This window comes from Trichoplax adhaerens, genomic scaffold (genome assembly GCF_000150275.1).
Source record: "Trichoplax adhaerens TRIADscaffold_1 genomic scaffold, whole genome shotgun sequence".
Classification (NCBI taxonomy): Eukaryota; Metazoa; Placozoa; class Uniplacotomia; order Trichoplacea; family Trichoplacidae; genus Trichoplax; species Trichoplax adhaerens.
In genome coordinates, this window is record NW_002060943.1 from 11,467,947 (window position 1) to 11,487,918 (window position 19,972).

The following is a 19,972-nucleotide window of genomic DNA, read 5'->3' on the forward strand; positions in this document are numbered from 1 at the left end:
AGTTATGACTTGGAAGAATTTCCTTTTACAAGTCCTGCTCTATTTTTATGTGTGAGATGCAGAGAACTACTGTACTGTGCTTAGTCATGGACTACTAGTATTTTTTTCCAGTAGTTCATGGCTTGGTGTACTACTACTGGATGTATGAAAGTGAAATACCAACACTGACCCTTGTCTTTCAACAAAACTAATGCAATACCAGTATGCGAGTTGGTATTTGGAACATATCGCCCTTTACCATTAGTCTGTTACTCAGTTTTGTTACACTTTATTGTTGAATCTCCTAATCCGGAATGAGGTAAAGTGTTCAATACAAATTTAGCTTTATGGTATACGTAATGACGAAATAAACTCATTCCATCGATTAATGCACTCCACGATAAATAGAAAAAAGGCAAATTCCCGGTGGGCGTCGGGTATGGGGCCCTGTGGATGAGACTGATTATAAACTATACGTCTACAATACGATAATTAGAATGATAGAATTGCGCTGAATGGTAACAGTACGTTTTAGATACGTTTGATGCGATTTGATAAAGTAAATGGATTATAAGTATGAGCAGTTGGAAGTCAACACTGAAATATTTGATTACTGATAAGTATTCTTATTTACCGGTAATAAATTGAATACATTAGCCGAAGTATCTCATTAAACTACGGTTACGTGTCCAGATGTACGCTTATAAAATATCCTAACTAATATACCACATAACATTCTTGAATTTCTATAATATAAATTGTAATTCAATTGTAATTTTTAACGGATATGCCTTTGTTTAAAGTATGCTATTTTTAACAGATTAATATAATCGATCAATTTAAATGAAGAAAATATCATTTCATCCAATAAACAGTACTCATGTATAAAATATCTCAAATTACATTTATCGGCATTATAATCGATTTGCAATCATCACTATACATTATACAAGTATGTTTACAACTAGTAATGATAGGGTCGCCAGGCATAGTAATTAATAGTTTATTTTTCAAGATGCGACATAAAGTACAATACAGCGTTATACGTAATTATTTTGGGTATTTATTTCATATACAGTGATACCTCCTCAAAGTATCTACAGTAATTAGTATTGAGGGTAATCATCAAAAATTGGCAATGACGTAATCAAAGATTCATCATGAAACAGTTGAAGAATGGTACACCATTCCTCAACTCAAGCTACAACAGCATAAACATTATTATTATTGTTAATGATATAATTACCAGTCGTAATAAATGATACGAGGAACTGTAAAGCTTACTGAAAACCTAATTATTAGTAATCAGAGACTATGAGAAATTGTCTTCTCATTACCGCATACATTTTTACAATTCACAAATTGAAAAGTTGCGCCTTTCAAAGCTAGATAATCATAGCTATATCTATCTCCTTTTAATGTTATACACGTATAGTATAATAAATCATATAGAGGTATTATACCGCCTTATTATAGTGATTTTATCATCAGCTACAATAGTATCACTTTGGCAGACTTTGTGATGTCACGATGCAACAGTCGTATTAGCACAATACTGTATTTACATATTTCAGACAAACAAAAATCACACACTAAGAAATTTCTAATAAATAATAAATCTATCAATAATAGCAAACATAGCAGGTGGCTAAAGATTTGTCAAAACTGCGAAACTGGGATGATACTAGCGAGAAAGAAAGCATCAAATTGATCATTTGAGTCTTTAATATTACTAATTAACGGTAGCTATTTTATCAGCTGACAGCTTTAAATGGAAAGAATAACTTGCTACAACAGCCGGCAACACTGAATTTGCTCCTGCTTTGAGTTATAACTTTCAACGTTAACTTATGCTTTATAAGTTCAGTAATAAAATTGAAATATAATATCACCTATTCAACGAAAACAATTCCTTATCGTGAAATGTTATAATGCAGCAAAATGCTCTTTTAACTGTGACAGCAAATTTCGAGATTCAATATGATCCGTGAAGGAAGTAAGCGCCTTATTAACCGATACATAGCTGCTATGCAAATCGCCAGACTACAAACATTCAATTAAATAAGAACAATATGTTGATTAGCAATAAAATAAATATGCTTCACGATACTTCTTACATTGCATAAAAATGCTTTTTTAAATTTACTGTATGAATAAATACTTTAAATTACATACCTTTTCAGCAAGTACACTAAAATTGTAATGTGGCTCGTACATATGTGATCCCAAAGAGGCAGCACTCTGAAAAAATGCTCTTGCCTATAATTATTTAAGATATTATATAGGTTTTACCGGTATATAAAAACCATTCACTGCTATTATAACTTTAATTATTTAAGTAAAAAACCATGCATATCAAATTCTACTAAGTCTACGGTATCTACTGTAATCATAATCGATAATTACTCGACCTGCTCATTATTTGCTTTTCTTAATTCTAAAACTCCAAGATTGTTATATGATTCAGCATGATTGTTATTCGATGTTAATGACAACTTAAAGCACTGATATGCTACAGTCATATCACCTATTCCCTGTATTAAAAATAGAAAGAAGATATTGTATTATAATTGCTAATTTTTTGTTTTAAATAAATGTATCACTAGATACTAATTAATAACTAACACATTAATACGTGCTTTTTTCGCTATAACTGATATGCTAAATCTATTGATGCCGACGGATTCATTCTAGTAGCTAAGTAATAGCATCTCAGCCACAATAGTATTGCATTCAATTATACTACTTTGCAAAGTTTACTTTCATATCACGTAAAAGTAAATTTTCGCAATACTAGGATTTTAAAAGTAGTTTAAATTTTAGCAATACAAAAACGATATCATTAGTGATAACTTATAGCCCAAATTATAGTTACATTCTGTATAGACGTTTACAAACTATATTTGGATCGCATTTTTAAAAGGCGAAAATACAGCCGTCTAAGAATCATGATATTTGTATATGATTCGTAAAATGTAATTTTATTAATACTACACATATGATAAGATATCGATCTTATCTTTAGTTTTGTGGTTGAATTTTCGTACCAAGGCTACATGGCCAAGATTATACCAAACATCATCCATTTCTTCATCCGATGCTAATTGTAGTGCTCGCTCAAAACAATTTAATGTCATATCATATTGTTGAGCATAAAAGCAGCACAAGCCAAGATTATTGAAGAGTTGTGTATTATAAACTCCCATTTGTAATAACCGTCTGAATGAAAAGACAGAAAAATGATTATGAACAATTTTGCATAATGGGTATAAAAGTAGCTTTCAGTAGTACTAAGATTCTTAATTAGTATACTGATATGTTTATAATTTTATGCTGTTTCAAAATGAAATATACCGAGAGAGGTAGATCAACACGCATATAAACATCAAATCTTTATGTCTGTCTCACGCAAGTTTAAGTAAAGCAAAGAGACTGTAGATACAAGACAATTTGAATTATATTACAATAAGCTACTGCTAACGCCTTATAAACTACCCATCTATCCGTAACACTAATCATAATCTTAACACATTACGGCATCATTGATATTGCTGCTTTACAAGAGTGGAGTAAATAACAAATTGCGCTATTGCGGTCTTTAGTGTTATCGAGCTATCTATAGCCATAATTTTAAAACGATATAAATAAATTAAGAATAAAGGGCCATGATGGCTATACCTGAAAAATCTTAACGCAATTTCTGGTTGATCTGAGTAAAAATGATTGGTAGCTATACAAGCAATAGCTTCGACATGGGTATTGTCATGATGCAAGACTGATTTGTAATATTTAACAGCACTCGTCAAATCATTAATTCCCTAAATTGAAAAATAAATTGATTCTATGTAAGTAAAATCAATCTTTAAAGCTCATGACAAACTTGTGCTCATTTTACCTCATAAATTCGAGCAATTCCCGTCAATAATGTGCTTTCTCCTGGAAAAACTTCGATTCCCTATTCATTAAGGAAAATATATTAAATTTTACGATCCCCGTACGTAAAACATGTAATAAAATCTTGCTAGGCAACATTTTACTGACCTTATTAAATACTTCTAGAGCCTTTTGCGGTTGATCAAGACGAACATAGACCTTGGCCAAGTATAAAAATGTATCTACCATATCAATCATATTTAAAGCCGACTTAAATTGCTTTTCTGCTTCACGTAACAATCCTAGCCTATTGCAAATAATAAAAAAATTTCATTAAGATAGATCTCACATTATTTAGCGTTAACGCATTAATAGCATCTTTGATTTCTGATTAATTGACATGAAAGTATATTAGATATGAAAGATACCTGTAATAACACTTTCCTAATTGGACTTTCCACCACCAATCCTTAAACTGGCATGCCTCAGTGGTTAAAGCTGCTAACTCCAAAGCCTATTACAAATGAGACAAAATTTAAGTTCTTTTCCTTTATTATCGTCCGCTAAATACAGCATAAATCAATATGAAAACTTACGCTACGTATATCGTTCTCATGATGAAATAGATATTCGAAAAGAACCTATAACATAAATATTTAGATACACCATGAGATATAGTTATCGTTATGTATGAAGCATTTCTGAATTATATCTTTATCAGATTGCTTTACTTTGCTAAGATTTGGTCTGCTTGCATATTTTGATAAATTCAAACGAGCTACATTGATAAAAGGCCCATCCGGTTGTGATAACATTGATGCCTATGTGTGACCATAGAATAAAATCGTAGATCGTCAAATCATTTCATATGTCGCCATAGGTTCTAAAATAAGCTAATAAACGTTTACATCTAGTAATGATATTTTCGTACCGTTCCAAGCCTTACATAGCGACCAGAAGCACTAGTAACTGGTCTAAAGTATTAGTCATGTATAGGAACTGTATTAGTCGATCAAACGATACAGCTAATAAAAAATATCAGTAATAAATTATAAACAAATCTATAAGAGAGACCTTGCAGTATGTGCTGTTCTTGGTGTCCGTATTGCTTGTTCCATTGTGCCTGGTCGGCCACCTTGAGTACCTGGCCTTAGAAACCCACTTAGTGGCCTACCTGATTGAGTTGTCGGCCGTACGCTTGGGCTCGGGCCACCAGAACTTGTTGTAGGTTTATTAAATGATGTCCCTGGCCCTTTTAATTGCATAAATTGGAAATTATCCATTTTTGAATAAATTAAGAAATTTAACACACTGACCTATACGATGACTAAAATAGCATTACAGTAGTTATCGAATTTTACATTAGAAAGAATTAATTTCAACTCTACGATAATATTCCAATAAAAGTAGCTATATTTCTCGTTATAGTATTCTCTTGTTTACAGCTGAGATATAGGTATAACATAATGTAAAAGTTTATATTACTTGCGACTTTTGCTATAGCATTGTCATCCATTAACATCTCAGCGATTCCTTCTTCATCATAATCAACTTCATCTACATAAACTTGTTCTGTAAGCGCGCGGGCCTTTAAATACCAGAAAGCCTTTCAAAAATCAAGAATAACAGTCCATATTTCATTAAGTGTTCACTATGTACGTACATAAAATAAATGTACGCTTATAATTTCCACATATAGTAAATATGCATTAAGAAATTATATGAAGTGATAATTAAACCTGCTTAGCTTTACGAAAGATAATCTGTTAATTAGGTTTACTGTACGATTACATCGTCAAGCTACATAGTTGCATGCAAACTAGATTAATCAACAAATAATATGGAAACAAGCGTAGATACGCAAACTAAAGGCTATGATATACTTCTAAAACCGCGTTTAAAGAACTACTTCTCTGTTCTTCTTACTGTACTGTAAATGATCTACTAGCACCTGATCCAACTATTATGATACAGTACTACTCAACATTATGAAGATTTGAATTATTTGGATATCGAAATTCGTGTTTATCACAGCTTTATTCTCAAATTGTCGCTACCTCATAGACGACGATTACTGATGAACTCAATACAAAATAACAAACTTAAGAGCAGATTTTTATAGCAGTATTATATTATCTCTATCATAATATCCCTACTTGTTCATACGGATTTTTTTGCAAGACTTTATTGCAGAGTTCGACGCAATCATCAAAGCGTCGACGTCGAAAGTAACTATTAGCGAGAAATAGCGGATCCATTTTTTTTTTTTTTTTGATTAACAGTTAGTATCTAGGAAACCAACGGAGACTAAAGCCAATCAATGTACAGTACTGTACTGTAGCATGCATTTAAATCAGCGCAGTATTTTTCATACTGTACCCTGTATATCTTGCTATACGCCATAAACTGTACTAACCCACTGTAAAATCCCAGGTTTGTTTGGCCTGTATTGTACTGTACAGTATTAATGCACTGCACTGTACTGTATGTACTGTACAGTACAGTACAATACAGTACTGTACTGTACCAAGGACTACTAACACTGTAAATCCCGCATACAGTATACTGTACTGTACAGTGTACAGTAAACTTTAACCTTATACACATACAGTATTACTAGCTAACTATTACTAACCATAACTTATACAAAGTGAATAAAATTTGCCCAAAATCTTGCATTTCCAGCTCAGTCATGGATCCTGATAAAGCTAAGAGCTTATTTGAAGAGGGTGCAGTTATCATCGTAGAAGATATGCCAGTTGGTAATGAATTTGGGATTGATTACAACTGGTGGAACACCGGTCAAAAATTTCAAGGATTGAAAATGATACCAGCTGGACTTCACTTTATTTTTAGCCGAGCTTCTGTGACGTCGCAGACGAACAAAACTAATAACACACTTAATGCTAATATCAGTAATGCAGATTTAGGATCTCGCTGTGGCTTTTTCCATTTTTTTAAAAAGAGAGAGATTATGTGGCTGCAATGGCATAAGCGGAATGAAATATTAGTTCATAAAGATAGTAGTCAAGAAGACTTAGAAAGAATTAGGTGCAATTTGAGAGATTTAGATCAAAATCTTGGACCCTATCCATTTGAAAATCATGAAAAATGGCGTTGTCTGTCTGATCATATTACTGAAGAAATAATTCTTAAAATGCAACCATTGAATATCATGATAACCTCAGTATCACAATATTTACCAAAGTCTTATAAATCATCTAGGTTGGTAGTTTCTTGTTATGATATGCATGGAAATATACGTATAAACAATTAATTGTACAAATTACATAATACGTTGTATATTTGTTTATATTCTTCCTAAATTGTCAGTACTCTTCAATAAATGGAGATATAATAATCGTGAATTCATACTACTGCTTTGCAATATAACAGTCTTCGCTCTACTTATAATTATTATGATCATAGCAAACCCTTACTTGTATTTTATCCGTTAAATTAGGCAAAACAGATATGAAGCCAAATCAGAAGATAATATTGATATCAAACTAGATCCTAATTGTATATTAAGATTTTCCGATATACCAAAACGTAAATTTCCTAATTCGTCAACGCCAAGCGAAATCACAATTCACAGCATGGATAAGAGTTATACGCTGGATTACGTTATTGAGAACTGCCACAACAATAGTAAGTATTTTTATATGAATTTTTGCAAATTCGATTTATAGAATAACTGATTCCTTCAAATGAAAATTTGGCTACATTTAATATCGTTCGTTTTCGTAAGACTATTGCTGCAAGGTAGATTTCCTTTATATTGCAATACATGCAGTACGTATGCGGTGCTAGGTCACAGGCCTTCGTATACATCGGTAGCATTTAGTAATTTACTTTACAGTGCTATTAATTAGCATTAGGTGCGGCAGTAAAACACTATGAATTATCTATTAACAATTAGAATACGCGAGGCTAATAAGTAAAAACTACTGATTTTGCAATAGGATTGCCTGTATACTAGTAAATTTTTTCCGCTTATATATAAACACCATTCATTTAGAAGTTAGCCAGATCTATTTAACTGATACTATATTTTTTGCTTTACCAGATGAAAATCAACTACTTGGAGAATTACAATTATCGTTTATCTGTTTCCTTGTTGCGCAAGTTTATGAAGGTTTTGAGCAATGGAAACGAATTGTAGATTTACTTTGTTCATGTCAAAGTATAGTCAGTAAAAGAGCAGAATTATATAGGAGTTTTTTACGTAAGTAAAATAATATACATCTTCTACCTATTGAATATGCGTAAGAGTAAAAATTCTAACTTTTTAAATTCTAGAAAACGATGTATGTCCATGTAGAATCTCTCAATGAGAAAATAAATTATGTTCGCTAATATACACTTTCTCCTTCTCGTGGCCAAATAGGAATATTTAGTGATCAATTACGAGAAGTACCCGAAGATTTTTTTGTTGATATTGTTACGAGGGATAACTTCCTAGTTACCAAGTTGAATGAACTATTTTCAACTCTACAAGATTCCTCTTTAACCAATACAGAACTAATGACTGAGGCCAACGACTTTCGTCAGACTCTAACGGCTCGATTTCAATGGGATTTTGAAAGTGAACCTGACGAATTTGCTCCAATTGTTGTAATGGAATGACTTCATTGTCATGTTGTATTGTAGATAGTCTTTAGAGTAATTTTATTTATTGAAATCTTGGAACTAATAAAAAGGTCACAATTTTGATAAAAATGCGATACCAGAGTAAAAATATATGTTTCCCGTATCAACTATTTTGATGATTTATATACTATACGCGTAATTTGATAAGTTTTATACAAAGCGAATATATTAGTTGCTACAAAGTCATTACGACCTGAACTTCGCTATTGACTATTTATGCTAGTTTTAAAATAACCCCATCAACACGCGGACAGAGCACCTTCAGATAACGGTAATTATACTGACGATAATCATGCATATTTTTACGGGCTACCGATAAGGCATATTCTATTGGCTTCGAATTTACAAGTCTATTGCATCTCGAATGGCGTATTTAAAATCTTTGCATTTTCCTCTTTGTGTATTGCGCCGATGCCAACTGCGGGACAAGCAAGAGCTTCACGACCGGTATATAACAGCTAAAGAAGATGAATAAAAGAGAAATTAACAAGCAAACGGCTAATGAAAGAAAAATATTTCATGTACCTTTACGCCGAGTTGTTTTTCGAATCTAGGAGCTACAAAACTCCAGGGACCCATATTCTGATGTTCTTCTTGGCTCCAAATGAATACTGTCGTACACATCAATATTAATAAATTACCTCTAATAATATAATTAAATGCCTGCGTACACACTAAGCTACGTAGATGATCACATGTACAAACCTTTTGCGTTTTTGTAGCGGGATAATTCTTTCTCAATCAGCTGAGTCGGGAAAGGACACAGAGACTAAAAAAATTTATTTTAACAATAGACTGTGATCACAGGTAATTACAACGTTATCAACATCACCTTACGAATTAAGTTATTTTGCCATACCTCTAATCGGATAATAGCTACATTCTTAGCATCTAAACTTTGTCGTTGTTTATCAAGAGCATAGTAGTGCTTCCCTGAACAAAGTATGACCCTCTCTACTTTGTCAGAACTTACACTATGGTCACCCAGAACTGGTTGAAAGAAGGTACTAGGTGTCATTTCTGTCAGAGTAGAAACGGCATCCTAACAAATTATGGATCAAATAAGTCTTAGGCCGTATACACTCGTGTTAAATTAGTATAAAGCTAATCTCTATATTATTAGCATTTGTAGTAGTATTCATATTTACAGGATATCGCAGTAAGATTTTTGGAGAGGCGACGATTAGAGGCTTTCTAAAATTTCGAAGCATCTATGGATTTTGCAAGGACATGATAAGTTTTTAATAATATTTATTGACAATATTTAGGTAATCACCTCTATTGATTCTAATTTTTGCTGAATACATCATTAAGAAGTGACGCAAAAGTCTTTACCTGCCGTCTTAAGAGATGATAGTACTGTGCTGGTGTCGTTGGATGAACAATACCAATATTTACATCGTCTCCATCGATCTGATCCTCTTTACTGTCACATAGCTTGATAGGCACAATTAAAAAAATTGATTATCTATCTAAGGTCATTGTGTAATAGCTACAAAAATTGTCCTTCATTTGAACTCGTAAGTATGCAGTTACAGTTGTATAAGATACAAGATAAAATACCTGTAAAAAGCGTTCGATCCGACAGGAAGTATGTTCAGGCCCAGCACCATCATATCCGTGGGGTAATAACATTACCAAACCACTTTGTAATAACCACTTAGCTATTAATAGTTAGTAATTAGTTACTGCTATCATTTCATTTACATATTGGAATAAGTGTAATGTTTGCTAAATTAATTATTTTCCTCTGTAGTTTCGATTCTCATAAATTAATTGGACGATAGATAAATACTTATGGCCATATCATTATATAGCGTTATTTTTTACTGATATGTACAACGTACAGTAAGAAAATATTACTTACTTTCACCAGATGTGATGAAGGCATCAATAATTATTTGAGCTCCGTTGAAAAAGTCGCCAAATTGAGCTTCCCAAATGACCAAATTTCGTGGTGATTCTATACTCATACCATATTCAAAACCAAGGACAGCTTCTTCTGATAGTGTACTGTTAGCAATCTGCTTCGACACATAAACCGAAATGAATTAGGCATAATTGAGTTTTACAAAAAAAATCTGAGAATTTCAAACCTCGATAAATCCTTTTTGATCAGGTGCAATATTATTAAGTGGTATATATACTTCATCTGTTTTTTGATCTACCAACATCACATGTCTGTGACTGAAGGTACCTCGACCAACATCTTGTCCACTAATGCGAACGTTATATCCTAACACATATTTAAAATAACAAATAGAAAATACGGAAATATAAAATATCAAGCAATTAACGAAAACAAGCAATACTGCAGTAATATACCCTGAAATAATAAAGTCCCAAATGCCAAAGCTTCTGCTGTAGCCCAATCGATACTCGCCGAGGTCTTCAATTTTTCAAATCTATTTTCAATAAACGTTCTTTGCAAGCGAGGGTGCACCGTCTAAAATGCGATTATTTCGCGATTTAAAAACGTCATTATTTAATGGACTTATTATATAAATTATCGTTATAATGAAAGGATCTACAACAATACCATAGATTCAGGCACTTCAACGGACTTTGCTCCAACATATAATAACGTATTTAGATCACAGCCTGCATAGATTTTAAAAGAGTAACTAATTTAGTGATGACTGTTAAAGGCCAGTGACACAGCCAGCATCAAAATTGGGAATAGTTTTTATATCGTCAGGTTGATTGCATTGAATTTTAGTTAATACAAACCTGTATCCCACGTTGTATTTTCGTGAGACGCTTGCACGTATCCAGACCATTGCTTTTGCAAGTGAGACATCTAGAAAAGTTTCGCAATTTTATAAATTCAACAATACTCTGAATAACAATATTTGATATCAACAATTGAGGGCAAAAATAATGAATACCTCAATTTTCGAGATCTTTTCTACATTTTTTAATTCAGAATTTAAAGTAGAAGTATATTCATTCTTTAAAGCGGTTACGCGATCATTTGAGATAATTTTATCATCCTATATAATATAAATGAAATGATTAGAATTTGCTAAATAATGAACAGGCCGAAAAATCTACACAAACTTCTAAATTTTCTGCGTAAGAATCCGGGACACTCTTTTTGGAATAAATTGCATTATACATAATCGGCTGAGTGAAAGCAGGTTCATCCATCTCATTGTGACCCCTATTAACAACATTACAAGTAACTAAGAAATGTACGTCTATTACAGGCAAATTGGAACTTAAATTTGTAATATCTATTTGGTAGTACAGTATGATAGTACCATAGTCTGAAGCAAATTAAATCAATAATGATGTCTTTGGCAAATTTTTGCTTATACAACAATGCTAATTTTGTTGCGCGAGCCAAGTCCTAATTTCGGTAGGTAATAAATGATTTACAATTTATATACATATAAGATGAAACTGATTTTTTACAACTCAGAAAAATCGCTAGCTCTCTATTATCGTTATTTACCTCTGGATTGTCACCGTTCACATGTATGACTGGACAATCGATTATTTTACCGACGTCACTTGAGTACAGAGATGATCTATCACGGTATAAAAAATATCAATGGAAAAAAACGTATATCGCCACAACGGCAGCATCGTTGATAAAAATTTTAATACCTTCCTCTTTCTGGCTCTGTCGTAAAACCAATCTGGTTATTTACAATAAGATGAATAGAGCCTCCCGTTCGAAAATGAGGTACTTCAGAAAGCATTAATGTTTCCGGAATAATTCCCTGTTGTTTGCAATAAAATGAAACAAATAAAAATTAATGATTTACAACATAAAGTCTAAGATCTAGATTCTAAAATTATAGTAAAATTGTATAAACAGAACCATTCATTATGTCACTTATACATAAATTTATATGAAAAATCTGCATATTATTGCATTGTACGAGTTCTGTGTTAATAGGAAATAGCTTCTACGTCCTATACCTGTCCAGCAAAGGATGCATCTCCATGTACTTGCAGGCACATCGTCTAAAATTAAGTAGTTAATATACGTACAAAATATCTTAGATAGTACTTTAATATCATTTTAATGTACATTCTTTTCATTAAATTTTATTTTTAACCTTATTAGATAAGCCACTTTCACTATAATCGGCATCCCCTATTGACAGCTGACGAGCTCTAGTTTTACCACATGCAACAGGATTGCAAGCCTTTCGTAAGAATTAAAGAAGTAAATATACAACACACACTTGTCATTCTTTTATGCGGAAAAAAAGCGTGTAAAAGTATTCTCAACCTAAACTCGTGAAAGGCTACAGTAGACGAAATCTTAAGGTTAAATTTACCTCTAAATGAGAAGGGTTCGGTAACAAACTAAGATGTAAGTTACTATCTCCCATAGTTAAGTCTATTGTCTTGACTGCGTAGGAAAAGAGCATGTTAGTTCAAATAAAGTGACAATAACGATGTCGCTAGAAACACATTACTAAATCTGAGGGATATTGCATATTACCACTTGGCAGTAACAAAAAACCTACTACTTACATAAATGAGACAACACATCTCCAGTTCCTTTCGCTGAAGGAGGTAGCTCAGATCTTCCCATCATCTATGTTGACCAGAAAATTTCGATCTAAGACATAATATTCTTTTAGATAGCAACGACAAAACATTTTCGAAAGACTCGAACCTTGGAAAACATAGCGGCTGGTTGGTAATGAAGAAGACCAGTCATAAAATTTAATCTACCCCGATGGGGCATGCTAATAATAACATTCTCAATACCGTCTAAAATTGTTAAAAGCATTTGATGACCTTAGCGTTAGTTCACTTCAGTACATACAGAACATGCAATACTCTCCTGGTGTTTCCAGTATACTTTACTTATACGTATATGCACTCTAGCATATAATTTATAGCAAATCTGTACATTACACAATTCGTTAATTGCGCATGTAAATAATGTACTATAGTAACAGCAGGAATTAAAAAAATATAATCAAGAATTATTTGTTTCAATCTGGGAAAGCATACACTAACCTTGCATCGCGTGATTAAATACTTCATCAAAAAATACCATCATACTTTCTGCACCTTCACCTCCGTAACGTTTAACAGAGGGAAATTTCTTAGCCAGAAATTGATCAAAAGTCTGTACAATTAATAAAAATAATATCCACATTTGTTAAAAGATCTGGCAAGTAAAGCTTGTAACATTCGAGCGCATTACCTGAGATTTGATAAGCATCTCCATAATACGACATTTATGCTCTGAAGAAATTTCATGTTTATGCCATTTTTCGTAGTTGCGCCTAAACCATTCTTTTTCTTCGTTATCCTTCATTGAATATAAAATTAATACTGATTTAATAACATATAATAAATTGTATTGTTTTCAACAATTTACATATTACAAAGAAATATGTCTGTTATCAATACTCAATCGTGTGTTTTAGGCAAACCTTGATATAAGTAAACTCAACCGCTACAGAATTGCAGTAAACTTCTTTTAAGTAATCAACAATTTCTTTAATAGTGGCCTCTTGTTCGCTAAAATCGATAATACCTGCTTACACATAATCAGTTTACATAGTTAGCTTACTATAAGTGCAAAAGATATCAGGATATAATGTAGCATTATCTATGTGTTTCTATCATCTGGTTAAGAAGCATAATATCTTTTACCAGTATTTCAATTCCGTCATGCATATCATTATATGGAGTATAAGAGAAAATCACATCTAAATTTTCATTTGCATTATGTAGAAATAACGTTATATAAGCCTACCGTTGACGGAATATTTAGTTGAATCTTCTAAATTCAAGCCATAGTTTTCAATGGCTAACTCGGATATACTATAATGGATTGTGAAATAATATTCAATAACGACAGAGTCATAATTTTGGATATAATCGACTATACAAGTTTTAAAGTGGTAATTGTTTAGATAATCCTATTTTATGATTGTTTGACGATATCTATTTCAATCTACGCATGGGAATATAATACCATATTAAGTCAATATCATAATTGCAGTAAAGGTTCTACCAACGTCAGTTCCATTAAAATAAATTTTTTAAACAAGAGCAAAGTAGCAGGTAATAAGTAATTTATTAAAATGGCCTGATTTATGTAATAACCATAATTATAGTTATCATTATCAGAATCGGCTCCAGTCGCAAGATCAAATTCGATTAACCATCAGTTCTACTCAACTTCAGTCCTCAGGTAAGTAACTTACTATATGAGAGCATCTTAAGCACTGAAATACGATTTCTATCGTGTTTGAAAATATCTACTCACTTTGCTGCATTATTATTTGTTAGCTCTAAAGGATCTAGCTTAGCAATACGATGTCCATGATCATGATAGGCGGTAACAAGACGATACAAGTTGCTATTTTTAATTCTGTTGTTGATGACATCAGTAGATTCTATAATATTGATTATTAAAATTTAAAAAACAGTTATTAAATTATGAAGAGGTTACAGTTTAATAATACAAGCTCACTAAACTTATTTTCTATACGATATTTGATTTTAAGAGAAATCCTTTTATCAAAATGAAAGAAACACAATATCAGTAGTCTCAGTGAAGACTATTAAACTGCTACAAGGATAATCTCTGCGTATATCATTATAATCGTTCCATGAACGAATAAAAGTCAACACATCGGATAAAGCGGCGAGTGCAATAAGGTTATTCTATCCGTATAAAACATGGAGTGTTATTATCAATACAGAAATAGTAATTCATTTGCTTTACTCATGCAAATAAATACCCAAACATAACAGTTTTATACGCGTATATCCAACCAATTAAAAGACTGGACAATTAACTTTGAGAATTACTTTCGATACATTTAATTAATTAACTTATCAATAGCAATATGACTATACAGGTACAGAAAGATCCTCTAATAACTAATAATTGTTACATGGACTATTGATTCACGCATTGATTCTTTCAGAATTACTGTAGTTGATCTATCCTGTACAGTATGCATATATCAAACCTGTTAAAAAAATATCATGTAAGAATTTATCATGACCGCGTAGGCAGCTAACAGTAGCTCTACTGTATTCTCAGTTCATATGAAACTAATCCGTAATCTATACATTTGATTCATGATATGGATCAAAGTATCAATTATAAAGTAATATGCTACAGAATAATAGGAGCGTACAAAGGCCATCCGTTTTTCGTTAATATACGAAATCAGCTACGCTTTCTGGATCAGTCTATCATGTTACCATTTTAGAAGTGACAATTTAAGTTAACAGTTTGTAGGTTAGATTTCACTGATAAATGAATTGATCGGAGTTACCTTTTGTACTATATAGGCAATACAATATAAATCGAAGATTTACTATTTATCATAACTGAACTTTCTTTCCAATTTTCATTACAGTATACGCGTAGTACTAACACTGTTGAGGGCTACTTGAGCCATGAAAAGAAGCTGTCCTAACAATATCGTTGTCTATTTTGGCAGTCTACATTGGTAATCAGTCATGTTTACAGTATGTTACTAATATACTGTAATACTGTTAAATTAGAAAAAGAAGGTGCCTTGGCACCATGGTATCTTAATCTATTTTGACAGCGTATATAGGCAATCAATTATATTTGATTATCTTTAATGGTATAATATAATCTTAAGCATACGATATGAAAATGACTTCATAAATTGATATGGTGATAATCCTCTAAAAATAAGATATTCTACGTACGCGTTAACAAGTATATCATGCAATATAAATTGAGATTTTGCTATTTATCATAACGAAACTTGCTCTCCAATTTCCACTACAGTATAATACTACGTAATAAAGTTGAAGTAGAAAAAGAAGCTGTCCTAACAATATCTTATATCTATTTAGACAGCATACATTAGCAATCAGTCATGTCTGACTAGACCATGATTGCATAATCATGACCATACGACAAGCTAATAGCATCATAAATTAATACTATTACATAGGTTTACAACCATACTAGTAAAGCGTTGTCTACCACAGCGTAACAGATTCTCTTATAAATCTATCGTAAAACGTGTTGGTTAATACTCAAATAGATGACGATTACACTGTATTTCATAAAGTATGGCAGCTGCAACGACAAGGTGTATCACACCAGTCGACAATATGGACAGACAAGTTAGTACTGTACAGTAGTGTATTCGTTGTGGAGAAACTGCTGTGTATTATTTCAATTCTGAGCTTTTAGGCTATAATATATTACGTCAATATACTGTACATTGAAAAGGTTTCAATGATATTTTAATTCAACATTAGCTCTACTATTCTATTCTTTCTTGGATATCTTTCGCTATCATAGCAGATTTTCAAGCCATTTATTTCAGCCATTCCTTACTTTCAACAACAGCAACTTAACAACACTTGATCCCTTTTTTTACCATACCTTGAAATGGTTTTCCTTGCCTATCAACAGGTTTATAACCGAAACATCCTTGCCTTGTATGATAGCAGCGAAAATTGAAAATTTTACCGCCGTTAGGAATTAATTTTCTATTTAAACGCCACATATCCAAATTTTTGAAAATTTTTTTTTCACTGAGCGCTTTAATTTCCTCCACTGGATGTGGCGAATCGAGCAGTGAGCGACACGATCTCAAACAAGTGTAACGTTCAGATGAGTGTCACTAGTTATTAAGTGTCACCGCATCGGTGTGTCACGCTTCCTGTCTGCAGTATTTGCATAGTTTGACACTGTTTTTAACCAAAAGTTGCCTCAGCAATAACAGTAAATAAAAACAAACAATCAACATTTCTATAGAATATGCGCTTTGTTTAAAACGCTCTACTACCCAGATGAACACTAGTTACAGTACTATATTAAAGTAACTTTACTTTACTTCTACACGTGTATGTATCCTATGGTCAGTATTAAAATAACTGCGACAGCCACTGCCCACCAAGAAATGAATGAATGGAATCAAATTTGACTCGTCCCTCCAATCCTCCATCAACAATACGATGGAAATCAAGTTGTTGATCATGGCTGATCAAAGACTTTTAAACATCTTAGGCACTCTAATACAAGGAATAACTTTAACTGGTAGTCAAGTAATCGGCCAGAGGACTGGCTGATCAACCGTTCCAATCAGAAAGTATCTTTTCAAATCTTTTAGCCAATCAGGGAAATGCCATGCAGCCAGGCAGCCACATTTCCCCACCTAAATAACCTCCCTCTGGTCGAGTATTCTTATTCATTTTATTATAATTTCTTGATACGTATCGGCACATACCACATTCATACGAGTATGATCAATTACTTAGTATATAAAAACAAAACCAACAATGTTTCAATCTTCCAAAATAAAACTTTCCTAATATAATTATATCTACAATACACCATGATAAGCATAGAATTTGTTGAATAACCGATACTGTAGGTATCTTTAAAATGTTAAATTGTATTCTTTATCAGATTATACAGTCATACATAAAAACATAAATATTTTCTTGGCTGTATCTATTGAAAAGCTTCTATTTATAGCAATTGAGAACTTTCCATTAGTCAAAGATTTGGCAATAAACCGTTATAATTGCATAATTTTCTAAATCAAGCACAGGAATTATGGTCGTACAAACATTTGAAGCATCAGTTTTATCTGTTTCTTGGAAAAAATCTTTAATACCTATCGCACGGCATCAAGAGAAAATAGATTTTAAAAAACTTAAAGTCACTTTAATAGAGCCAATTAATTAATAACAAAAATTCAATTAAATATGACTTATAATACTTTGCATGTATTTTTAGTATATTGCTGTTATAGGTAGCCATAATACACTTTCATGCAGATAGACATAGTAAAGTACATCGTCAATACAAACCTAATTGGATCGATTTTTCTTGTTCATCAATCTCGGACTTGTTATAAAATATCTTTACACATAAAATTTGTTGCCAACTACGATGGCTCTGCTGCAATGCTGAATGCAGTTGACGATAGAGAGCAGAAGTGATTTTTCTAATATCAAACGTACACGTCCCGCTATCTTTTTCTCCATTAAAATCTAAATAATATATGCATACACGTACCAATACATAAGGATCGAGATAATCTATCATCCATTAAATTTAATAATCAAAAAATAAATCAGCAACTTACATAAAGAACTTAAGTATAGGCATGATTTATTGTAATCATGCATATAGCTCTTTGTGATAATCTTGAATGGTTCTATTTTGCTATCCAAGACTAATTTCACTATTTTCAATTGACAATTAAAAAGATAATGAATTCACGTATATGCTTGCAGATTAATTAATACTTTAAACAAGTTTAGCTATTATATATGTAGAATATTAACTTCGATAATTTCCTTCTCTGCAAGCAATAATTTGCCATTCGATATTGGCATTTTTTGGAAGGTCTGGTATAACAACAATAACCATTGGACACGTAGCTTTGTCTATATCCACCTAATTGAGAATGAAAACCATTAACTGATATCAAATAAGACAGATATGCACATCATTTATCCTTTCAGTCAAACCAACTAACATCTTTTAGATACTTCTCTTGCATAAAAATCCATATTTCACGAGCTATACGCATATATCCAGATTTAGTTACATAACAAATGGCAAAGACTACATCTGCGAGTGAAATATCACTATCGATCTTGCCAAGGATTTGATTGGTATTATAAAGTGACGCGACGCCTTCGTCCCTAATATCTCCCATAATCAATTTCATCGATCCTGGCACAAGACCGATTTGTCCAGCCACAAATATTGTATTACGGAGCTAATTAAAAGAATTTAAATGTTACGTTAGTTCATAAGATTATATATTTATTTAGAATTCTCTACCATTTATGTAATTCAAAAAAACTATGCATCTTAACCCTATGAGCTTGACTATATGGTCCAATATTTGCTGGTGCCCAATGAGAAATACTCTGAACATGTAGAACATCATGGATAGCATTCAATTCCGAATTATCATCTTTACTCGTAAAGCTTGAATCAGCTAAATACTTGAATATCAAACATTCCAAACTTAATTTTGCATCCATCAATTCAACCTCTATACACGCTCTAAAATACAATTAGAAAAATCAGTAAGAAGTTTATTTCAATTATCAACTGAATAACAGCTATACCTTGCTGGAGGATTTAAATTGAAGAACTTTTTGTACGTAAGATTGATACTTCCAAATTCTCTCATGTCACTTGTATATAAATTAACAAAAAGGATATCATCCAGGTTTAGATTTTGTTTCTGTAATATGTCTTTAATGATTAAAAAAGAATAATACAGCAATTAAATCCTAGCTTTAACGATAAACAAAGCATTACATTGTATTGTATCAACGCTATGTTCTGGCATAGTTAACTAACTAATCAGAAGTTCCATGACTCGCTGCGTTTCCTCCGATGCAGTTCCTCGAATATCAGACTTTAAACCGTGCACATAGTGGTAACACCCACAAGATTTGAGGGCTACAACATATTTAAATTTACCACAGTTATAAAATCAAT

General features: G+C 32.2%; 3 protein-coding genes across 3 annotated transcripts; 1 reads left to right on the forward strand and 2 right to left on the reverse strand.

The window, feature by feature from the left end:
- Nucleotides 1-1,905: 1,905 nt before the first annotated feature.
- Nucleotides 1,906-6,110, reverse strand: TRIADDRAFT_49816 (uncharacterized protein; the record flags this gene model as incomplete). The annotated part of the gene is made up of 14 exons (XM_002109004.1): nucleotides 1,906-2,022; nucleotides 2,155-2,238; nucleotides 2,391-2,513; nucleotides 3,027-3,198; nucleotides 3,658-3,797; nucleotides 3,875-3,934; nucleotides 4,021-4,159; nucleotides 4,281-4,366; nucleotides 4,449-4,493; nucleotides 4,584-4,673; nucleotides 4,784-4,826; nucleotides 4,927-5,104; nucleotides 5,338-5,458; nucleotides 6,009-6,110. The coding sequence occupies 14 exons, from the start codon at nucleotides 6,108-6,110 to the stop codon at nucleotides 1,906-1,908; spliced, it is 1,500 nt and encodes a 499-aa protein (XP_002109040.1).
- Nucleotides 6,111-6,544: 434 nt separating this feature from the next.
- On the forward strand, nucleotides 6,545-8,481 carry TRIADDRAFT_52668 (uncharacterized protein; the record flags this gene model as incomplete). Its single annotated transcript, XM_002108283.1, has 4 exons — nucleotides 6,545-7,077; nucleotides 7,316-7,503; nucleotides 7,922-8,080; nucleotides 8,243-8,481. 4 exons carry the CDS (start codon nucleotides 6,545-6,547, stop codon nucleotides 8,479-8,481), a joined length of 1,119 nt encoding a protein of 372 aa, XP_002108319.1.
- A 374-nt stretch (nucleotides 8,482-8,855) lies between these two features.
- TRIADDRAFT_19360 (uncharacterized protein) lies at nucleotides 8,856-14,024 on the reverse strand (the record flags this gene model as incomplete). Its single annotated transcript, XM_002109005.1, has 25 exons — nucleotides 8,856-8,963; nucleotides 9,031-9,116; nucleotides 9,211-9,274; nucleotides 9,365-9,547; nucleotides 9,654-9,716; nucleotides 9,841-9,942; nucleotides 10,069-10,169; nucleotides 10,373-10,529; nucleotides 10,602-10,741; nucleotides 10,831-10,951; nucleotides 11,045-11,106; nucleotides 11,236-11,305; nucleotides 11,394-11,498; nucleotides 11,566-11,668; nucleotides 11,769-11,857; nucleotides 11,963-12,038; nucleotides 12,118-12,233; nucleotides 12,436-12,480; nucleotides 12,576-12,665; nucleotides 12,801-12,874; nucleotides 13,000-13,063; nucleotides 13,145-13,242; nucleotides 13,495-13,606; nucleotides 13,685-13,792; nucleotides 13,917-14,024. Coding segments are annotated over 25 exons (2,445 nt in total), but the record flags the coding sequence as incomplete, so codon positions are not given.
- Nucleotides 14,025-19,972: the final 5,948 nt, after the last annotated feature.